The sequence below is a fragment of the Takifugu flavidus genome, chromosome 1 (genome assembly GCF_003711565.1).
Source record: "Takifugu flavidus isolate HTHZ2018 chromosome 1, ASM371156v2, whole genome shotgun sequence".
In the NCBI taxonomy this organism is placed as follows: domain Eukaryota; kingdom Metazoa; phylum Chordata; class Actinopteri; order Tetraodontiformes; family Tetraodontidae; genus Takifugu; species Takifugu flavidus.
In genome coordinates, this window is record NC_079520.1 from 22,883,722 (window position 1) to 22,903,084 (window position 19,363).

At 41.1% G+C, this 19,363-nt stretch overlaps 1 protein-coding gene across 2 annotated transcripts in view; it reads right to left on the reverse strand.

Annotated features, from left to right (window-relative positions):
- myo15b (myosin XVB) overlaps positions 1 to 17,410 on the reverse strand; it is a 30,546-nt gene extending 13,136 nt beyond the window's left edge. For both annotated transcript variants that reach the window (XM_057016924.1, XM_057016839.1), the window contains exons 1-35: positions 15,144 to 17,410; positions 14,879 to 15,052; positions 13,986 to 14,050; positions 13,799 to 13,862; positions 13,239 to 13,348; positions 13,069 to 13,143; positions 12,288 to 12,381; positions 12,091 to 12,194; positions 11,908 to 11,971; positions 11,209 to 11,322; positions 10,962 to 11,123; positions 10,771 to 10,884; positions 10,622 to 10,680; positions 10,123 to 10,246; positions 9,919 to 10,014; positions 8,888 to 9,019; positions 8,630 to 8,755; positions 8,479 to 8,556; positions 8,067 to 8,215; positions 7,928 to 7,973; positions 7,713 to 7,837; positions 7,384 to 7,498; positions 7,121 to 7,296; positions 6,579 to 6,672; positions 3,638 to 3,700; positions 3,496 to 3,553; positions 2,709 to 2,833; positions 2,412 to 2,507; positions 2,092 to 2,321; positions 1,787 to 1,956; positions 1,626 to 1,698; positions 1,362 to 1,541; positions 1,188 to 1,279; positions 257 to 330; positions 91 to 175 (exon numbers count right to left, since the gene is read on the reverse strand). In XM_057016924.1, the coding sequence (XP_056872904.1) occupies positions 91 to 175; positions 257 to 330; positions 1,188 to 1,279; positions 1,362 to 1,541; positions 1,626 to 1,698; positions 1,787 to 1,956; positions 2,092 to 2,321; positions 2,412 to 2,507; positions 2,709 to 2,833; positions 3,496 to 3,553; positions 3,638 to 3,700; positions 6,579 to 6,672; positions 7,121 to 7,296; positions 7,384 to 7,498; positions 7,713 to 7,837; positions 7,928 to 7,973; positions 8,067 to 8,215; positions 8,479 to 8,556; positions 8,630 to 8,755; positions 8,888 to 9,019; positions 9,919 to 10,014; positions 10,123 to 10,246; positions 10,622 to 10,680; positions 10,771 to 10,884; positions 10,962 to 11,123; positions 11,209 to 11,322; positions 11,908 to 11,971; positions 12,091 to 12,194; positions 12,288 to 12,381; positions 13,069 to 13,143; positions 13,239 to 13,348; positions 13,799 to 13,862; positions 13,986 to 14,050; positions 14,879 to 15,052; positions 15,144 to 17,375 (5,938 nt within the window). In that variant the 5' untranslated portion in view covers positions 17,376 to 17,410. The remainder of the gene's footprint in view (positions 1 to 90; positions 176 to 256; positions 331 to 1,187; positions 1,280 to 1,361; positions 1,542 to 1,625; positions 1,699 to 1,786; positions 1,957 to 2,091; positions 2,322 to 2,411; positions 2,508 to 2,708; positions 2,834 to 3,495; positions 3,554 to 3,637; positions 3,701 to 6,578; positions 6,673 to 7,120; positions 7,297 to 7,383; positions 7,499 to 7,712; positions 7,838 to 7,927; positions 7,974 to 8,066; positions 8,216 to 8,478; positions 8,557 to 8,629; positions 8,756 to 8,887; positions 9,020 to 9,918; positions 10,015 to 10,122; positions 10,247 to 10,621; positions 10,681 to 10,770; positions 10,885 to 10,961; positions 11,124 to 11,208; positions 11,323 to 11,907; positions 11,972 to 12,090; positions 12,195 to 12,287; positions 12,382 to 13,068; positions 13,144 to 13,238; positions 13,349 to 13,798; positions 13,863 to 13,985; positions 14,051 to 14,878; positions 15,053 to 15,143) is intronic.
- Between the last annotated feature and the right edge of the window lie 1,953 nt (positions 17,411 to 19,363).

The window sequence follows — 19,363 nt, forward strand, 5'->3', positions numbered from 1 at the left end:
TCTCCCACACGAAAAATGTGAAATATTTTATGGATTCTGTTGCTGAGTGATGCATATTATGGTGATGGGCAGAAGATCCTGGTTTCTTACCAGCTCCATACATGCCTGGCTGCATGGGCCCAATCCCTCCGGCTCCTCTCATCCTACGGTGTAACATGGCCACTCTGTCCATGCCCTGCACGCATACACGTTACCCAAAACTTTATATATTTATAGTGACATTGGGGATGATTTAATGACTTCTGGTCTCACTAACAGGAGGTCCTTGGTCCAGCACGTTTTCGAACAAGTCATCTACGTAATCATCCAACTGTCGGCCATGACGACGGCCTGCAAATATGTCAATTGTAAATTAGAAGAATGTAAGGTTTGGGTTTTTATTAGATTATTATCAAAGTTCCTTTCATAAGTGTGTGGGCTCATGTCAATAATTCATTTTTGCCCATTACGTTTTATTGCTTATTCTTTTACTTATGCTCTGATTATGTTTAGTTACAACCTAAGAATATAATTGCCAGTGAATGCGGCTGTAATTATTGTGAATGCAAGAATACAAATCTTTAATCTAGAAAAAAAATGTTTCTTTAAATCTGTGTGAATAATTCCATTAACCATAAAGACACAAAAGTAAAGTTTACATTTGTTCATGTGTTGATTGAACTATTAAATAGAAGAAATCTTAAGACTTTAACGTAAGCAGCTGCATAGAAAATGGTATTTGAACAGAAGAAAACAACCACTTAACAGAATGCAATCCGTGTCAAAAGTGATTACTTTAATACTGCAAATTGTGCTTTTTCAGTCTGGTTGGATTGTTTTTAAGACCTGATAATGATGAGTTTGGATTTTGAATTGAAACTTAACTCCATTTACAATAAAGAAGAAGTTAAGGACCTTATGGTTGTTAATTGTTAATGATTGACATATTGAACTGATTTGCCTCATAATAAGTAACCACATTTTGCGAATTAAGTAACATTGGGTCTGGAACTATTTGTTTCCAGTGAAGTTTGTCATTCGCTTTACGGAGGCACACTGGAGTCGTGCACAGTTTTGGTCACTTTGTCTTTACACACAATATAGTTGGCAATAGTTGACTCGTGTTTGAACCATTTCAGATTTCCTTTTAAAATTTTAATTGCCATTTTGACTGCTTTGCTAATTGAATAACTGAAATAATCCCCCACCCTCCTGTGGATAATCTCCTCTCCAAGGTGGTCCAGGTGCCTGCATCAGAGGTGCTGGAGGTATGAAATCATCCAGATCTGTAGATGGCATTCTGAAAAGGACATAACATACAGATGATCAATAGAATTTTATTTCAAACACTGAATGGAGCCACCTATTTATGGTAGACCCACCTGTCTCCTTGGCTGAACAGATAGTCGGACTGTCTGTGGGAGGGAGACCATGTTGGAGGCATTCCCTCAGCTTCTGCTGCACCCAGAAGATCCATGACAAAGTCAGAACCTGCTAGATCTGACCAGCCGTCATCAGTCAGCAGTGACACCGACCAGCCCTGTACAGCCTCCGATACACCTCTATGACATACCAACCCATTGGTCACAAACTAATGTTGTGGTACGTTGAAAGCGTGTAAACGCACTACATGTGAATAGATGTACCTGCTAAGGAGAACCCACGAGGCCAGCTGCTCTCCTGTCGTCCATGACTCCACTTCACTTGTCAACATTTCATCTGAGAGAAAAAACACGATGAGGCAGATATTATAGATGAACATTTGGGTTTCCACAAACAGTGTTCAAGCTCTGTTAGTCAGTCACACCATTGAATGTGTGCACATCCAGAACCACGGTGCCCTTTCTCTGGATGGTGGTCCACTCCAGCTCAGTGGGGGGATAAGCTCGGGCAGCTGGAGCCGGGAGCTGCAGAGAGGTCAGCAGCTTGTGTTGGCACAGAGAGCGGTACATCCCTGGACCATTGTCTGACACATACCTGCATAGAATAGATTGGCGGTAACACATTATAGCAATTTGAAGACATCAGCAAATTGTACAAAAGGAAGCCTCACAGAGCACACCATTGGCTGGATCTGTACTCGACACCTGACGCTGGTCTAGCTGAACCTACTTGAGCAGATGTTTGTCCAACGTTGGTGATGGCGTAAAGGCACTGAGGCAGCAGGCCAGCAGCAGCCACCCCCTGAAGTTTTCCTGCCCCTGATTCAGGTCCCATGTATGGTACACCAACTGGGTCAGGATCTCATCCTTCAGTGCTGGTTGACTTAGAGCTTTCTCCACTATGTAGTTCCCCAAGATCTGCTCCTGCGCCATGTCACTCTCCCCCGTGAATCGCAAGATCTGAGGAGATTTTACATTAATAAAAGGAAACAAGTGTGAATTTATGGCCATCTGAATCTTTAAATAATGAATCTAAATACTTCTACATACTAGCTTGTAAATATCCAAGGCAGTTCTGGCATCTTCAGGCTCCAGGGGGGTGAGGGGTCTCTGTAAGGGGTACCCCTGAGGCTGTGCCCATGTATCCTGAGAAAGTTGCAAAAGGTAATAGTTTCATTGCTTAATGGTGTTATTAAACAAGATTTGGCTCAGATCTCTATCCAAGTGTGTGTTTATTATACAATAAATAATGACATAATGTTCTCCCATCCTGTTTAGAGAATATTTTATGTCAGTGAAAGTCATTGACTTGTGTCCTGTGTGTGAAAGAGCTCCAGCCTGGCTTACCTTCAATACGGACTTTATGTAATGAGAGAATGGGCATCTGTCTATATCCAAGGGTAGGAGGAGGTTGTGCTCTGCCCTCACCAGTGGAGGGGCCACTTCTGTGATCTCTGACACATGCTGCCGCCCTGACGGAGAGCGGCGGGCAATCACAAGGTTAAATTTTCTTCAAAATACGGCAGCAGAGCACAGTGCAAATTATAGACTTATTGCTTAATACTGCATTTAAAAACTTTAAAATATGATCTACTGATTTAATGAGGGTTGTTATTTGTGCCCACAGCATATTTGAATGATTTAAAAAGAAGTATATGCTAAAAGGTCATCTGAAATCATTACAAATAAGACGCTCTGACAACACAACGCTGAAAACGCATCAAATTCTGTAGAGGCCTTGCTTCACGGGTTGGAAATGTGCAATAAAATGAATGCCTCTTTTATCATATCAAAGTCTATTCTCATGTCAGGAAGGCTAATGCAAAATACAGCATCAAGGATCCTGGGTAAATGTCCAGGTTGTGGCCTGCAGTTTTTGGTTTGTTGAATTACAATTTGAACCATAATATTTACAATAGAGATTCAGAACTTCTGACCCAATCATTTCAGCCTACATTGGAATGTGAAAGCACGTTTAATTGAAAGCAAATTGTGTTCTTTGGCTTCATTCGCAGCCTGTTGTTCATGTATGTGATGCTACCACCTGCTGCTTCATCCTGAATAGTTCCATAACTATATTCTCTACTGGAGAAGAGCTAAGCAACAAACCCACGGTGAACGGAGCTTAATTTACCTGCTGCGTTGCGAAGTCTGGCTGACAACTCAGCAGGGATCTCCAACATTCCCACATCCTGAAAGACAGCCGCAGGAAGCTCGTGTTGAAGCACCTTGTGGTCTTACCATCCAGGGTCAAAATAGTCAGTTTAATTCCTTACCATTTCCAGAGATTTTGATTTAGCCTTTGTCACTGCTTTTACTTTGTTCTTCTCATGAAATTCCTGAAGCGGACAAAAACAAACATGACCGGTCAATTGTCTTCATCCAGGTTGAAAATGATCTCAGCACTTCCTCTTTTCGACCCGCACTGTGTTCAATTGCATCTATTCTTAGGCACCTTTGGTTATATAGTCTTGCGACGCCCACTGTTGTTACGCTCCACCTCGTGTAATAAACCATGAAGTATCAAGAGTCCACAAATTATTCACCAGATTGAGTCTGACAGTGCAACGTTGCTCCTGCATCTGCAGTGATGAGTAAAACACTCCATCTGTCCCTCTGTGTTATTTACAATATTCACAGCATTTGAACATTAAAGAATTAACTGTTTGTGCCATTCTATACATGGAATATATGATATGGACATGACACCGGGAATGACATCTGTTATCTTATTCCACCTTGTCATGGGTGTCACTAAAACATGACAGCAATGTTGTGCAATAAACCACACCTATGTTATTGATCCACACTTGAAACGATCTTTCAGGTTTGTGTTTAAATGGTTTTACACACCTCCAGAAAAAAGAAATTAAACATCAAATTTAAATTATGAGCTTTCACAGAAATGTGCCCTAAAAAGTAACTCAACTTCAACAGCCAAAGACCAACTAACCCTAACCCTAAATAAGATAGTTGACTAATAAAAATATATAATAAGACATTTGGTATTTGTTTGACTGAGACAGTGTCAATGTGAGTAACAGTAAAAGGTTAGAACAAACACATACGCCAATTGGAGAATTTGTAAAAGCATAGTGGTCAAATCATCAAGTTAAAAAAGAAAGAATGTGTGAACTAAGGAAATATGCTTAACAGCACAAAAAACATACAAGGAAGCTAAAGAACTAAAACTACGGTAAATTAAAATCATATAGGAAAGTAAAGAAGGGCCTGGAGCATCATTGTTAAGGTCTAAAATCAATACATGCCTCTTTGAATGTAAATACAGAGTTTACAACAGGGTGAAAACACTTGAGATTGGATTATGAGATGGATGAAAGCCTCAAAAACTGATCAGACTGTTCTTAGGATGGAAAGATGAGGAAGAGGTAATGGATAGATGGTCATTAAAAGGGCAGGAGAGACCACATCATGTGCCACACATAGTTGAGACAGTGTTGTAGAATTGCCATGCATTCTTTTAGCGTTACTCCTGCGAGAAGGAGACACTGAATTAAAGATTCATACTTCACCTACACTCCGAGGGATGAGCCTACATTAAACGCTAAATGCTATGCTAAAGACGCATGATGAGCCAAAACACCAAACCAAATTTCTTAGGACAAAGAAATGGAATTTTCTTCCCCTCTCCACTAAAGTTAAGTTGTTACTGTTGTTGTAGATGAAAATAAAGGCATCCACAATCAAGCTGAACAAGCCTGACAAAGTCCATTGGGGAGGAAACATTTGGTAATGTTCTCCAGACTTCAGAATTGTGGAATTCCAAGAATTCTCATAAAATTATGTATGAAATATTGATACTTTATCAAAGAGGTTAGTTTAAGCACCTGGAGACTGATGTATTACTAAAAGACAGTCGTCAAGTTTTTGTAAAGCACATTAAATTACACCTCACTCAGACATGTTTTATTTAAAATCCACTGAGGTGATGCATTGAAACAGGTGACTCAACACCAGGGACTCAACTCTTTCATAATTGTATTATAGGCATTGTTGGTCATCACTGATTGATCTAATATTAATACTAAATCTAATCATTAGAATTTAAAGTTATAAGTACAAACATACACACATTTCACATTTGTTGTGGCTAACATTAAGATTTCTCTCAGATTAGGACTTGATACTGACAAAACCTTGATTCAAAGTCCAGTTTATGACCAGTGATCAATGATCAGCTCCAGTAATTAAAGAGTACGCTGAACATCCCTATACATGTCATTTATTTATCCCTCTACATTTAAACAAGAGGGATTTGTCTGGTCTTCTGGTGGTCAGACGGGACCATTTCCATTTTCTTATAATTCTAAACCACAACTCAAGGTGAAACCAGGCCAGCACAGTTAAAATAAAGCAGCTCTGATCCACAGCCTTTCCTGTTCATAGTCCAAGTGTCATAAAAACTCCAACAGCAAACAGACTAGCAGTAATGTGACAGGAAATGTCAACCAAATACAAGAAAAACGTCCAATTTACAGCTGAGGCTGACAAACACTGGACGCATCTGCCAAAACATACACAGAAATGTCATGGAGGATAACATTGTCTCTATTTTTCAGATTCTTTCTGATTATTCAGTGATCTTTAGTTAAAATATACTGAAGATTTAACAGAGTGGTTGTTATATTTGATGCTGAGGTTAAAGAGGAAGAACAGAGAAGGTTTACCTGAGGGTGGAAAAAGAGATGCAGCAGCAGCCTGAAGTTCACTTATAGAGGTGGAAGAGGTAGAAGTCCAATATCCCGGGTTGGCTAAGGCATAAGGTGTGGGTGTGTGTGTGTGTGTGTGTGTGTGTGTGTGTGTGGATGGGATGGGGGGGGGGGTGTGTGTGAGCGTGACAGACAGACAGACAGACAGACAGACAGACAGACAGACAGACAGACAGACAGACAGACAGAGAAAGGGGGAAATGAGGAGACAGAGTGAAGGTTATTTGGGAAAAAAATGACTAATTAGAAACATATAGATAACATATAGAGACCAGAAATGTTTTTTGATTGATTGACATGACTGTGGAAAGAATTCTCTATTGTCTAATGTTCTGGCCATTTCCACTTCACTCTTCACTCCAAACTTTAACACTGTCTGAAGTTCATATTGTGTAAGAGGCAGTTTGATGGCACCGTAAAGTCAGTAAACACATGGTTGCTAAGAAACACACTCAAGGACAAAGAGCGAGTATTTCTCATTATCTACCTTCCTCCAATGGTGTCTTTTGATGGTGCTCCTGGTTATCAGCATCACTGCCCAGAACTGGGTAAAGGACTGCTTCAGACGCTTGTAATACTTCCTGTGAGCGATAGAGAGCAGCAATACAGAGAGTTCGCTTTAGACCACAGGTATCAGTACTCAACCAAAGTTACTGGTGTACATAAATTCAAAATAAAGTGAGAAAACATTGTGATCTCATCCTCCAATCCAATTCAGATTATGAACATGTAGTGACTGTATTCTAAACAAGCATTCATGCTCGCATAAAACAACTAACTGGCTGCAAATATTGGACCAAAATAGTTTTAGGATGAAAGGAGGTATAACAAGATGGATGACAGGAAGTAGAAATGTGTGAGTGACTACACAGAACATGGTGAAGTTTCAGTGCTTTATTCCTGATCATGCAATAACGGTAACACTGTTTAGATTTTTTATTGTTTCACAAGGCAGCTTAAAAAAAGATATAATATTTGGTTGCATTCATGGAATAGGAAAAGAAGTCCTCTTAGTCCAACTCCCTGTACCTGGCCTGGTGTCCCCGAATATGACTTTGGATGATGATTGCTTTCTGTTTGAAGAACTTGAAGTTCCTCCTGCAGAGGAAGCCTCTGATGTTCCTCTGAATGGTGATGGCGGCCCAGGTCTGGGTGCTGCTCCACTTATCTTCCAGCTGCTGATAAAGGAGCTCTTTGAGAAAAACCTAACACGGACACAGATGTTTTAGTCATATGTGCTGATGTGCACAGCATGACATTCTTCTCAATCACGTAAATGACCAGGAAAGCACCTTGGTAAGTCCCAGCTGGTACTGGCCCTCCTCTGCACCAGTCATGTCCAGCAGAGCAACTGTCTGCGCCCTGTCTGATGCCTCGGTACTGTGCAGAGTCACTAGCAACTTGTATCTGTAAAACACGAACATGGGCTTCACATTCTACCCAGAATATCCAGCATCACACCAATAGAACCACAAAAACTGATGCTCCTTATTTTTATGAGGAAACTGTCCAGTCTTACTGGGAATGAGTTATTCTGCTGTAAAACGTTGACGGGTAAAGCAAGTGATGTAAAGCTTTTTGGAAAATGCAAACAATGTTCAGTTATGGATGTTTACAGCACCTCTCCATGAAGTAGGAGTACAGCATTCGAACAGGGAAACCTTCCTTCCTGATGTGGACAGTGTCCAGAGTCCCTGCATGCTTTAACTGTGCCAACACGTAATCCACATCAAAGATTCCAGGAAGCTGTTGGAGGGGTGTGAGATACAGGCGCTGTTAAACACTGATGATGGCTGAATACTAGTGACAGAATGGCTGTCCAGTGTCTGAAGTTACCTTGATGTAGTTTGGCTTCACACAATGAATAAAGGTGGTTTTGCATCTAAAAAAAATGTGGTAGAGCAAATCAAAAGCTGAAATCACCAACTTCACTGCGTTGAAGTTGGCAGCAACAGCATGCTTGGCGTGTTGGTACCTCTCTAGGCGGCTGGTGAGCTCCGCCAGTGACTGAAGAAAGTGCGAGGCAGCGGTGGATGGATGCTGTCGGTGACCTTTGCCTCTCCAGCCCAACTCTCTCTGCTGGACATACCTGTCCTGAACCTTCTGGAACAGTTCGGACACCATCTGGCCCACGGAGGGTAAAGTCATCAACAGAGTCACATAGAACCTCTTAATTTAATGTTTCTATATTGATCCAAATGGTAAATAGGATATTTAAGTTATCACACCAGCAGCTGTCAGATGCAAATAAAATCATAATAATGATTGTAAATTAAGAAGAAATTAGACAACATTAAAAAATTTTGCTTGGAAAAACAAATAGCACAGCTTCAGTTTGCTTCATTTCAACATCGACTGTCTGCAGGGGTCTTATGGAGATGGGTGACCTTTAAACGGCTCCTGGCAAAAAGCTCCACCACTTCAGTCCTGAACTGGTCATGGTTCTTATTCAAGAAATTGTGAACCTGGGAAAAAACAACAGATTTCATGTCCAGTGTGTCTGTGCTGAAGACCGTCTGGCAGCAGGCTGCTGGATACCTGATAGGTGACAGCTCCAGCATAGTGGTAGACAGTGAAGACTGGCAGTGGGTTCTTGGGCTTGGCATAGTAGGGACTGTTCCCATGGTGATAATGGCACTTCTGGAGGAAGGTATGATCGGTGGCCTGAGGAAAAAGGCAAAATAGCAATTTGAGTGACCAGATTTACATTAATATAAAACACCATTTTGATTAACTTGTCAGTGTTGACTGTGTGGAAATCTGAATGAGATTTTCGAGTCTATTCAATGATTCCACCTGTGGGAGGCAGGTCTGGTCGTCCAGTATACGAAGGATTCCATGTGGTCGGGAGGATATGAGCTCCAGACAGGAGTGAAGGTTCGTAAGTTGCATTGGATACCACTGGATCTGTTCAACACTGTATTCCTCCTGCAGACACGTCAGCACATGTGAATTATACAGACAAATAGACCAGTAACGCACAATGGTGACCAGACAACTCCAGTTTAAAACTAATGACGTGACTATTAAATGACTTCCTGTCATTGTAGTAGGAGAAAACAAGGAGAAAGAGAACCAAATGTATTGTTATGTGATGAAAAGTGAAATCAAGTGAAAAGTGTTATTCATGGAATTGCCTTTCATGATCCTTCCTGATCAGGGTGTCAGGGGCAACTGCATCCCATAGCCAGCAGTCGACATATCAAAATGCACACAGATACACAGACATACGCACATCCTTGATCCATCTTTTCCCAAGCTTCTTACCTGAACTCTAACCATCCAAACTAACACTTCTGACCCAACCTTGACCCTTGTCCATAACCTAAACCCACTTTTAACCTGAACCTTAAACCATTTAATTAAGCAGTTCTATGAAATTGTGATGGCCAACAAAAATGTCCTCACTTCACAAAAAGTCCTCGCTTTGCTAGTAGAACGAATATTTTGGAAATTTGGTACTCAGTATGTAGTGAGTACAAGAAAGCACACAGCAAATTCATTCATTCACATTAATTCAATTCATTCATATATGAATCGATTTTAATTAAATTTCAATCAAATTACATTTTGATAATGCTTTCAATCCCACAGGGACTTTGACTCTTCCAAAGACCAAAGCAAGGGGGTTTGATCATAATGTAAGACTTCAGCCTATATAAATGGAAATGGAAACGACCTGCTTGGCAGAGGTCTATGCTCTCTCTGAGTGATTTTTAAAATAATTACTCACCTAATTAATTGAGAGAAATCAGATGAACACATTTGGTCAGTATTTCATAAAGTACTCATCCTGCATGTCTTCCCAGTTCACACAGCCTGCTGACCTGCTCCTGAGAAATCACTGCCCTGGTGACAAAGTGCTGCAGCTGCTCATTGGCATAGTTGATACAGAGCTGCTCAAAGCTGTTCACCCCCAGATCCTGCAGCCAGGGGTACACAGAGGAACTGTCAGGTCATGTTCCACACTACAAAAAAAAGTATGGCTGGATAGTTGTTTTGACCAATCCGATTTAGGGTAGGAAACCGACCTCAAAACCATAGATGTCCACAATTCCCACTGTACTGTCCATCTCAGTGGGACTCAACCAGTCATTGATCTGCTCCAGCAACCAATCAAACAGCACTGAGTACAAGGCTTTGGCAATGGCATCTCTGCAATGGGCAACACAGAATAAGAATATTCACCTTTTGTTGGGATATGGCATTTACTACATTTGAGTTATTACTCTTCAAGGGTGGTTGTGTTTTGTTGTTTATGAGAAATTCTGACAAAGTTTGACACATGGTGCATTGAGAGATGCTCTTGATTCAAAGTAATGAGTAATAGATTTTCTATTCTCTTTTTTTCTGTCTGAGATCTGGTCTAAATCAGACATTTACAGCTGCACTTTAGATATTTTTTGTTACAGATCCTTCTTTATTGACCATTGAGATGGTAACATTTAGTGAAGACCGGCTTGTGCAGTAAATATGCACCAGGAAGTTGCAGAATACCTTTTGCGCCCATGGCTAGAATAGCTAATATACCTGGATTCAATGGCACCTTCCACAGACAGGGGGCAGTAAATCCTGTCGTAGATTGTCTCCTGAGGACAAATTAATTAATTAATTAATTAATTAGATCATAAAGCCAAATAATGGCAAGTGAGTGGCACATGAACAAAATAATGTCTGACCGTAACTCTATGAGTGATGACTGTCTGCAGGGCCTCTGAGGAAATCTGCAGCAGGCATCCAACCCTCCTGGCCTCAGTCTCACTGAAGACACGAGCCACCTCAAACGACTCGCTCTGAAAGGAAAAAACAAACTGTGAGGTCTGCTTACCTTTCAAATTTTCCTATTCTCTCCTCCAGACATTACACGTACCTCATAAGAACTGAAGCACATATTTCCAAGCTGCAGAATAGAGGAGAGGATGGCCCAGACTGCTGAGATCTGATCAGCCTGCAGACCGATAGTCTTAAAGCAGCGAAGCAAAAGCTGGAAGTCCTGCTTATCCTGCTTGCCCTTTAGTTCACAGGAACCACCCTTGGGAAAGACAGAGGACAAAACTAATGGAGGGAAAACTACACAAACTAAACAAACATTCAGTTTCCAGCAATGTAACACGTACTTGGTTTAAGTAGTAATAAGTCTCAGCAGCTTGCAGGTAGAGTTCCTGCTTGTCCCAGTCATTCATGCCTGCTAACAGCTCATAGAACACGTGGTAGTTCCTCTCTTCTCTGGCCTACAAGGCAGAAGAATAAAAAAGCTGTGCCTCTAAATCAACTCATTTGTTGTCAGCTTATAACAGAGACCTTCAGACAACACCACACCTTTAAGGGTTAGCACTGAATTGAATTAAAGGCTGCAGATGTTTTAGTGGATCCACAAAACCACAGAGGAAATGGGAGGCTGCTGGCAGATTTGAGGGGCAGAAGAGGAAAAAAGAAGCTTGTTTGGAAGTATGAGGGCTGTATTTGAAAAAAAGGTTTAGAACACAGATTTTTTTCCCCCCTCATGTTTGTACATTTCTAACCAGAGCTCCTTAAATTAAAACTGATCTGATTAAATGATGTCACAGACAGGACAGCTGAGCTTTATAATTTACCTGCAGGAGAGATGTCTGCACCAGTTTATTTATTATTTAATGATGGCTATTTGACCTTTTCTATACATGGAGCAGACTGGGAAAGATAAGCAACAAAAGGCATCTATAATGAAAGAATACAATGTCCTGTCGTGGTTTGGACCCGATAATATCTGCTGCTTCACATGTGTGTATGCAAACATGTGTACGACATCACCTCAGACCAGATATCCAAGTTCTTACCTGAAAAACCACCCTGGACTTCTCAAGGAGATATTTGGACAAAGAGGTTCCTACAACAATCCCTCTTTCAACCATGTGGAAAAAGTCAACATAAAACAGCAGCAATTATGGTAATGTCAATTTAGCAGTGACATGGACCAGGGAAACAGAATTTATAGACGGCGGAACACAATGCAGACTTACTGGAGGATGTGAATGTGGAGGTATTTGCCGAAGCGGCTGGAGTTGTTGTTAAGGATGGTCTTGGCATTTCCGAAACTTTCCATAATGGGAAATACTTCCATGGGCTGGAATGACCCAAAAGATTGATGGCTGAAATGGGTGCCGTCCCACCATTTAAACCCTCATACATTACTGAGAGTGTTCCATTCTGCGAATACCTGTCGAAGGTGGTCATATCTGCCTTCGTATGAGAAGCTGAGGTAGTGGACTATTAGCTTAGTAGCTTCAGTCTTCCCTGAACCACTCTGGCCACTGCATCACAAATCAACACTACCTGAAGAAATCTTTAAAATCATCTAATATACAGAACATCTTAATGGAAAAAGAAACAGAAAAAGAAAATGGACGTGGACAGCGGACAACAAAAAATTCTGGTCTTTAAAACATGTTAGAGTAATGCGAACAGCAACTATGAAAACAGTTGTGCTATTTATGCCATTTATGATATGCTATGCTTATTCTCGGACATAATTCCGTATCTCAGATTCATCTTGAATCTTGAATATCTCATTCCCTCCATAAAACGCTCAGCAGAAGAGTGCTTAGCTCTTGCTATGTATATATTTAAAAAATGTACAATAGAGTATTTTCCCTTCCAAAATTCTTGAATAATGTTGTCTGCTAGCTGTTAGTCTTATTAGATTGTCACCATGTCTTAGACCCGTCATGTTAAACCAGCTATTTTGACTGGACAGTCAAAATAAAGAGAAATTGATCAAATAAGATAGAAGCTTGAAGGTGAAAATGGCAACAGTTCATTGTTATATTTATATTTACTCCACAGACACAGCTTCTATGCCAGCAGATCCCACCACTGCTATCAGTACTGACCACCTATCATGTGACGAAGCTTATAATGTCTCTTACACCAACTTATTGGGGCTGCATATCTGATTCTCTCCAATCATTGATGAGAAAGAGTGAATGCGTGAAATTTACCTTATGATAATGCACTGCTCCTGCGTGGAGGCCTGGGACTGCTGGAAAGCAGCATCAGCGACAGCATAAACATGGCTGAGGCAGAGAACAATAGAAACAACCGCTACAGCCATGGGTAACATAGCAGTGATGCTGTATGAGAGCAGAATAATGCAGACATGTTCACCCACGGTGGGTTTCTCTGCTGCTCTTTGCCCTGGTATTTCTGTCTGAGCTCTTCTGTGTAGATGTGAAGGGGCTTGAAGGGGTTCACAGACAACAACATGTTCCCAATGTATGTCTGGAAGGAAAGGAAAAGGTGTGTTCAATCTACAGTAGAGTACAGTAAATTTGTACTTTCTTACAAAACAGTACAACTCAACTAAACTTGACATTTTCTGTATAAGATGGTAGTGAAACTGAAAAAAAAACACTCAGGAGAAGTCAACTCAGAAGCCATGTTTACTTTTTAGATACCTTCCTCATCTTTACACAAAGAATGTAATTTTATTTCATAGTATTTATTATTTACTGTAGGTTTTATTTCAACCACTTATCTGTCTGGGTTGTGTAAAATATGATTAATGTACTTTGAGTGCTCAATATTTTGGCTTAGGATCCAAAAAAATTCAAAACTTTCCCCCTGATCTCTCTGAGAAACCAAGCATAATTTGATGATTGCCAACTTTCTATGAGAATGTTGTCTTCAGCATTATGGTTGGTTTAAGAGTGGAGGTCAAATCAAACGTACGTAAATGCAGTCTCGCTGGAACCTCTTCTTCAGATTCAGGAGCACTGAGCTCTCACACACCTCTCTGAAAAGAGTAGACAAAGAGGTTACAATGAGTGTGCGTGTACATGTGTGTGTGTGTGCGCGCGTGTGTGTGTGTGCGTGTGTGTGTGTGCATGTGTGAACGTGTGTGCATGTGTGAACTCACTCTAATTGGGCCAGATCATCCACTTCATCGACTTCTAGAGATGTTTTTGTTCCAGGCATCACCACCTGAATAATAGAGACAGAGGTAACCTCTAATCTCTTTCTCCCATCTTTCAGTCTTCTAGTCTGACTCTCTTTGAATTTAAGTTCAGTCTGTCAGGAATGTAAGATGCATTTTTTTGTCTGTATTCTGTTATAACTGATGAGATCTATTACACATAACATTTCCATTGCTGGTGTCCATTCCACTGGGAGCAGTGGATCTGTGTGATAGCTGATATGCTGTGGACTCATGGCAGTGGCCCCCCTCCATTGTAGGACCTAGTGTGTCTGGATCACGAGATAAATAAACCAGCAGCAGCTCTTTTATGAGCTATTGTCATGCATCCAGCCTGGCTAAACACACAGCTTATTAAACTTTTATTTGTCAATTTCATGATCCAACCAGATTCAGACCCTGTGTTTAATATGTTCATATCTGGTTTAATTTGCATGGTCTCTCCTCCTCCAAGGCAAATGGCACCGTAATAGATGGGTCCAGGGTGTACCCCTGATTCCATTGGGACCGACTTTTGCACATTTTGCCATCCCAATCAGGTTCACTGATACTTGGCATCCAATATAGTTTTATATTGGTGACTTAAATAAACATGAAAGACGCATTTTCACTGGCTTCCAATTTCTACCCCATTTATTACCCTTTGCAGTGAGACTCTGCACAAGAGGAATGATCTCATGTTTTTGCAAAATCTTATTTGAATCTGAAAGACAAACGAGGGGGCTGTGATTCTTTGGCTTCACATTTTGGCTCTTATCTTTGTGCAAACTGCCACTGCATTTTGAAAAACGAAGAACATATGTTCTTTAATGGATTTAAACTCAAGTAATCACTACCGTTGTGCTGATGAGTCGACTCTCCAGCATCTCCTGGGAGGGGTCCTCCGATTCCCAGGGGTCTCTCGCATTGCAGGCTGGAACATTTTTAGCTTGACCATCATCATAGACTGTCCAATTGCTGAGCTTCTCCACCGTCTGGTGGGGTAACAGATTCTCAGCACGCAGCCAGTCCTGAACCAGACAGAGTCAGATAGTTGACCCTATAGATAAAGAAGGTTGCATATTGATAAAAATGTACTTTGAACACCAAAGTGGAACCTACTTGAGGGTCTCCACTCATCTGGGGATTCCCAGCCCAGTGAACTTCGGGTTGACTGATGCCATATTTCCCTCCCTCACACATCAGCTGGGCCACCTCCCTGTCTGTCTCCTCATCACATATGGGTCTAGCACCTGACACCCCCATGCCTGCTTCTCTATTTGGAAAAGGCTGAGTAACAGACCTCGGTATCCCAACTGCAGCATCTCTCTCTGGGTCAGGTCCCCTTGCCTGACTTGGCCCAATTGTTCCTCCTGAAAGGGACATCTTGGTTAAGTTGATCTGGGAGGGGTCTAGTTTCCTTCTTGCAGCCTGTAGTACACTGGCTCCATCTCGACTCTCTAGATCAGCTTTCTTGTTGCTTTTCCCCGTATTCAGTAAATCTTCCAGTGCTTGAGTTGAATCAGGGGTCCTTTGTGAAAAACTTCCACCTATTGCTAAGTCTCCTGGTAAAGGCTTCTTGATGGACTTCAGAAGGCTTAAATCTGGTTTGACAGGTAGCACCAGCCTGGTGCCTGGTTTTGGAGGTTTGGACTCTGACGATATGGATTCGCCTGGGGTTTCTGTCAAACTCAAGGGAGCAGAAGATGAAGGAGCTACCTGGGAGATCTCAGCCATCTTTATCTTGCCAAGTTCATTCATCCTGGGTAAGACTACAGCGTATTTGGCCTCTATGTCTTTCTCCCCACCTGTGACCACATCATCCCCTCCCACCCCTGCTTTCTCGTTGGCCATTTTGTTCTTGCTGACTAGGCTAGTTTTACTTGCAACTCTCAGAGTCATCCTGTGTTTTACAATACTGCTCTTGGACTTTTTGGGACTTCGATTCTGTTTTATTACCTTAACAGAGAGCCAGCGAGAGATCCCCATTGCCTTTGTCCAAGCTGACAGCTTCTTTCTTAAGTTTAATTTTTGTGGCACATTCTTTTGAATCCAACCAGAAACTCTGTGAAAAGTGGCTGCGCCGTTTCTGTGTGCTATCAAATGCTGTCCGACCTGGTTCGATTCCAAAACAAGAGGCTCGCTTTCTGATGTTTCTGCCTCGGGCTGTGTTAGAAGGTTTCTTAAATCTTTTCCTTTTTCTTTGAGTTGCATAATTCGATTTTGGCCTTTGATAGCTTTTGTCACTGCTGGCTCCCCTTCATCGTCTTCCTCATCACTCATATTAGCTATTCCACAAGCATCGTCTTCGGTATTCTTAGTTTGTTTTACTGACTTGCTTTTTCTGTGTGTTTTTTTGTATTTCCTGCAAGAAATACCTGCCGATTGGATCTCCTTTGTTACAGAAGTGTGCTTCTCTGCTTTCTGTGGCTTCTTCTTTTTCTTTTTCTCTTCCTTAGCCTTCTGCTTAGCTTCTTTTTCCAACCTCTGCTTCTCTGCTTTGACCCTGCGTTTCTCATCCTTCTGTGCCTGCTTGTCCCCTTTTGTTCTTTTAAACATCTTATACTTCGACTCTTTGACAGGTGTTGAGGTACATGAAGGTCGTGCTCGTTGTCCACGTGTTCTATCAGCAGTTAATCTCTCAGAAGTGTCCTCCTGGGATACCTCTTTGTCTTCAGTCTCATCCTTTAATCCTGCAGATGTGTCTACTCTTGTGTCTTCTTCTGTTCCTGATGCATGAGTGTTGACCTCAGAGCAACTGCTGCATTTGGATTCCACAAAAGTTTCTTTGCCCACACTCTTGATCGCTGTCTGTTCAGTATTCCTTTGGCTACCTGAAGATTCTGTGTTCTCCTCACTGCTGTCACCCTCAGTTGACACGCTTCTACTGTCACACTGCTCCTCCTCCTCATCACTTATTTCTTCTTCTTTAGCCCCCTCTGAGCTTCCCGCAGTGCTCACCGATTCCTCCTCCTCACTTTCAGTGTCATTTCTCTTGTTTCGGCTTAGGTTCTTGTTGTCGTTCCCTCTTAAGGCTGTTTGTGGTGGAAGGTTATGTTCGGTGGCTGCTTTTGACCCTGCTGTAACATCACCACTTTTCTGAGACATGTTTTTGGCTGATGTTCCACTTCCTGATACATTTCCAACTACTGTATTCTTTAACTTTAGCCCGGCGATTTTCTTTGCACCTTGAACTGTGTTATTCTTTTCCACACCCTTGGCGCCATTTGTTTTAATATCCTGCAGAGTTGATGGACTTGCACCACATTTTGGTTTCCTTTTTGTCCGAGTTATCCTGCCACCATTCTCTTTTGTGTTTCTTTGATTATTTCTCTTTGGTGTTGCCTTCCTCATGGTGCATCGGCACTTGTTCTGGGGTCAATTCAAAGCTGAAATTACCTAAAGAATAAAACCATACAGCTTTACCAAACTATTTAAATGAACTTTGTCTATGTCATTTAGTACTACAGTGGCATAAAAAAAACCTATCTTATAAAGGTGCAGGTTACTCAATAAGCAGAGCACTTATTCAGATTGGGGTAAAATAATTAGAACAAAAAAAAAAAATACAGTGAAACCAAATAACCAAATTAAATATTGTCACCCTGCCTGACCTCATTTACCCTTAAATTACCTGTTTTTATTGAGCATTCAGTACGAAACTAAACATGATAGGTGCCGTTCATTTCAGTAACCACACCATTAACACAAAACTGCAAAGCAGTTAGAAATCTTTTCCAAAAATCTGATTCATCAGAGTTTAGTCTAAATGCTATCTAGGATTGCCTAAACAACTGACCTACATGTAGCTGTATAGACTGAACACCCTGGGGGTAGAGCTGTGAGAGCTTTCAGTAGAATATAGCTTACCAGGGTTCTCAGGTGAAACCCAGGCATGGCTGGGGGGGCTGCAATGTGCTCCAGTCTGTCCTCAAGGGATGGTGTCACTACCGTGCAACAAGCAGCCAGTTACAAACCGAAAAGTGAGGGGCTGTTACACACAAATATCCCAACCCACTAACCTATTGTAGAGCCATGCACACATATGCATTATGTGGACTGTTTTTGTGCATCCATCACACTCCTTACTGACAAAGGCGTTTCGACGTGTGGCCACACACAATTGCAAAGTGACTCCTGAATAATACAGCTCTGCTTGGCAGGTCACACAACTCTGCAGCCATTCATATGGCAGCTGGTGAATGCTGGAGTGGAAAGGTGAGAAGTGCCATTGGAGTGATCAATAATAGGTGCTGATGAAGGAGCCTCATTACCAGCTTTTTACCTTGAGAGGCAATTCTATTGGCACAGAGGTGTTAAGTGTGATCTAACATAATAATGCAATTCAAATAGAAAATATTTTATCGTAACTAGGCAACTTAATTAACCTACAATACTTGGTTTAAAATAGCAGTATTACATTGGTGCTCACAATTGAAAAAATGTCAAATGTGTGCAGCAAGACTGAAAAAGGCATGCGTGAAAAAAATTATAACCACCCCTACCAATTAAATTAAATGTTCATGATTAACAGATATAGTTCACAGCAAAATGTTTGGCAGTTTTTCATTTCAGATCTAACACCTAACATTTAGGTATTAACACAATGGCCAGGAAGAAATGCAGTAGCAAGGATGAGAGATGTTGATATCCATGACTGGGGCTAAGAAGTTTAGTTTGGATTAAACAGAATCATGCAAAAAACAAACTAATCCCTGTTTCCATCATGCTCTTGTTTATGGATATTCTCTGTGACTTTAATCATTACTTGACAGATGTCTATGTCAGTGGTTTGTCAAAGATTGAGTGTTGGTTGTTTTTTTTAAGCTAAATGCCTTGCTTGTTTAACAACATCTGAGGCAACTTGGATATGAAGAACTGGGTTCCATAAAAGACTTCCAATTATTGATGAAATTGAGTTTTAATGTTATTCAATCTCAGCAGTTTAATTGAAATTTTAAAAAAGGTAAAAAGTGTTTGGGCTAAGTTAGAATTCCAGTGGTATAAAACTCCTTTATACCGAGACTTCAACAGAATCTAAATGTCTACATCATTTTCTGTGTAATTGAAGAAAAAAAGCACCTCTTAGTCAGTCATTCGGGTTCTTAGAAAAGATTCAGTTACAGAAAAGCCACTGGCACAATTAGTGGACAAAGGTCCTTGCTGTATAATACATGAGCAAAACTCTTGGCTTTGCATGTATGACAACTGATCCCTCCTTTACCACTTCAGCAGACGTGGCTACCACAATTTTAGATTATGTTCAAAAGTAGCAGAAATGAGTTACTTAAAGAATGTGAGAGGCCACTAAAATGATTAAATAAAAAATAGACAAAATCAGA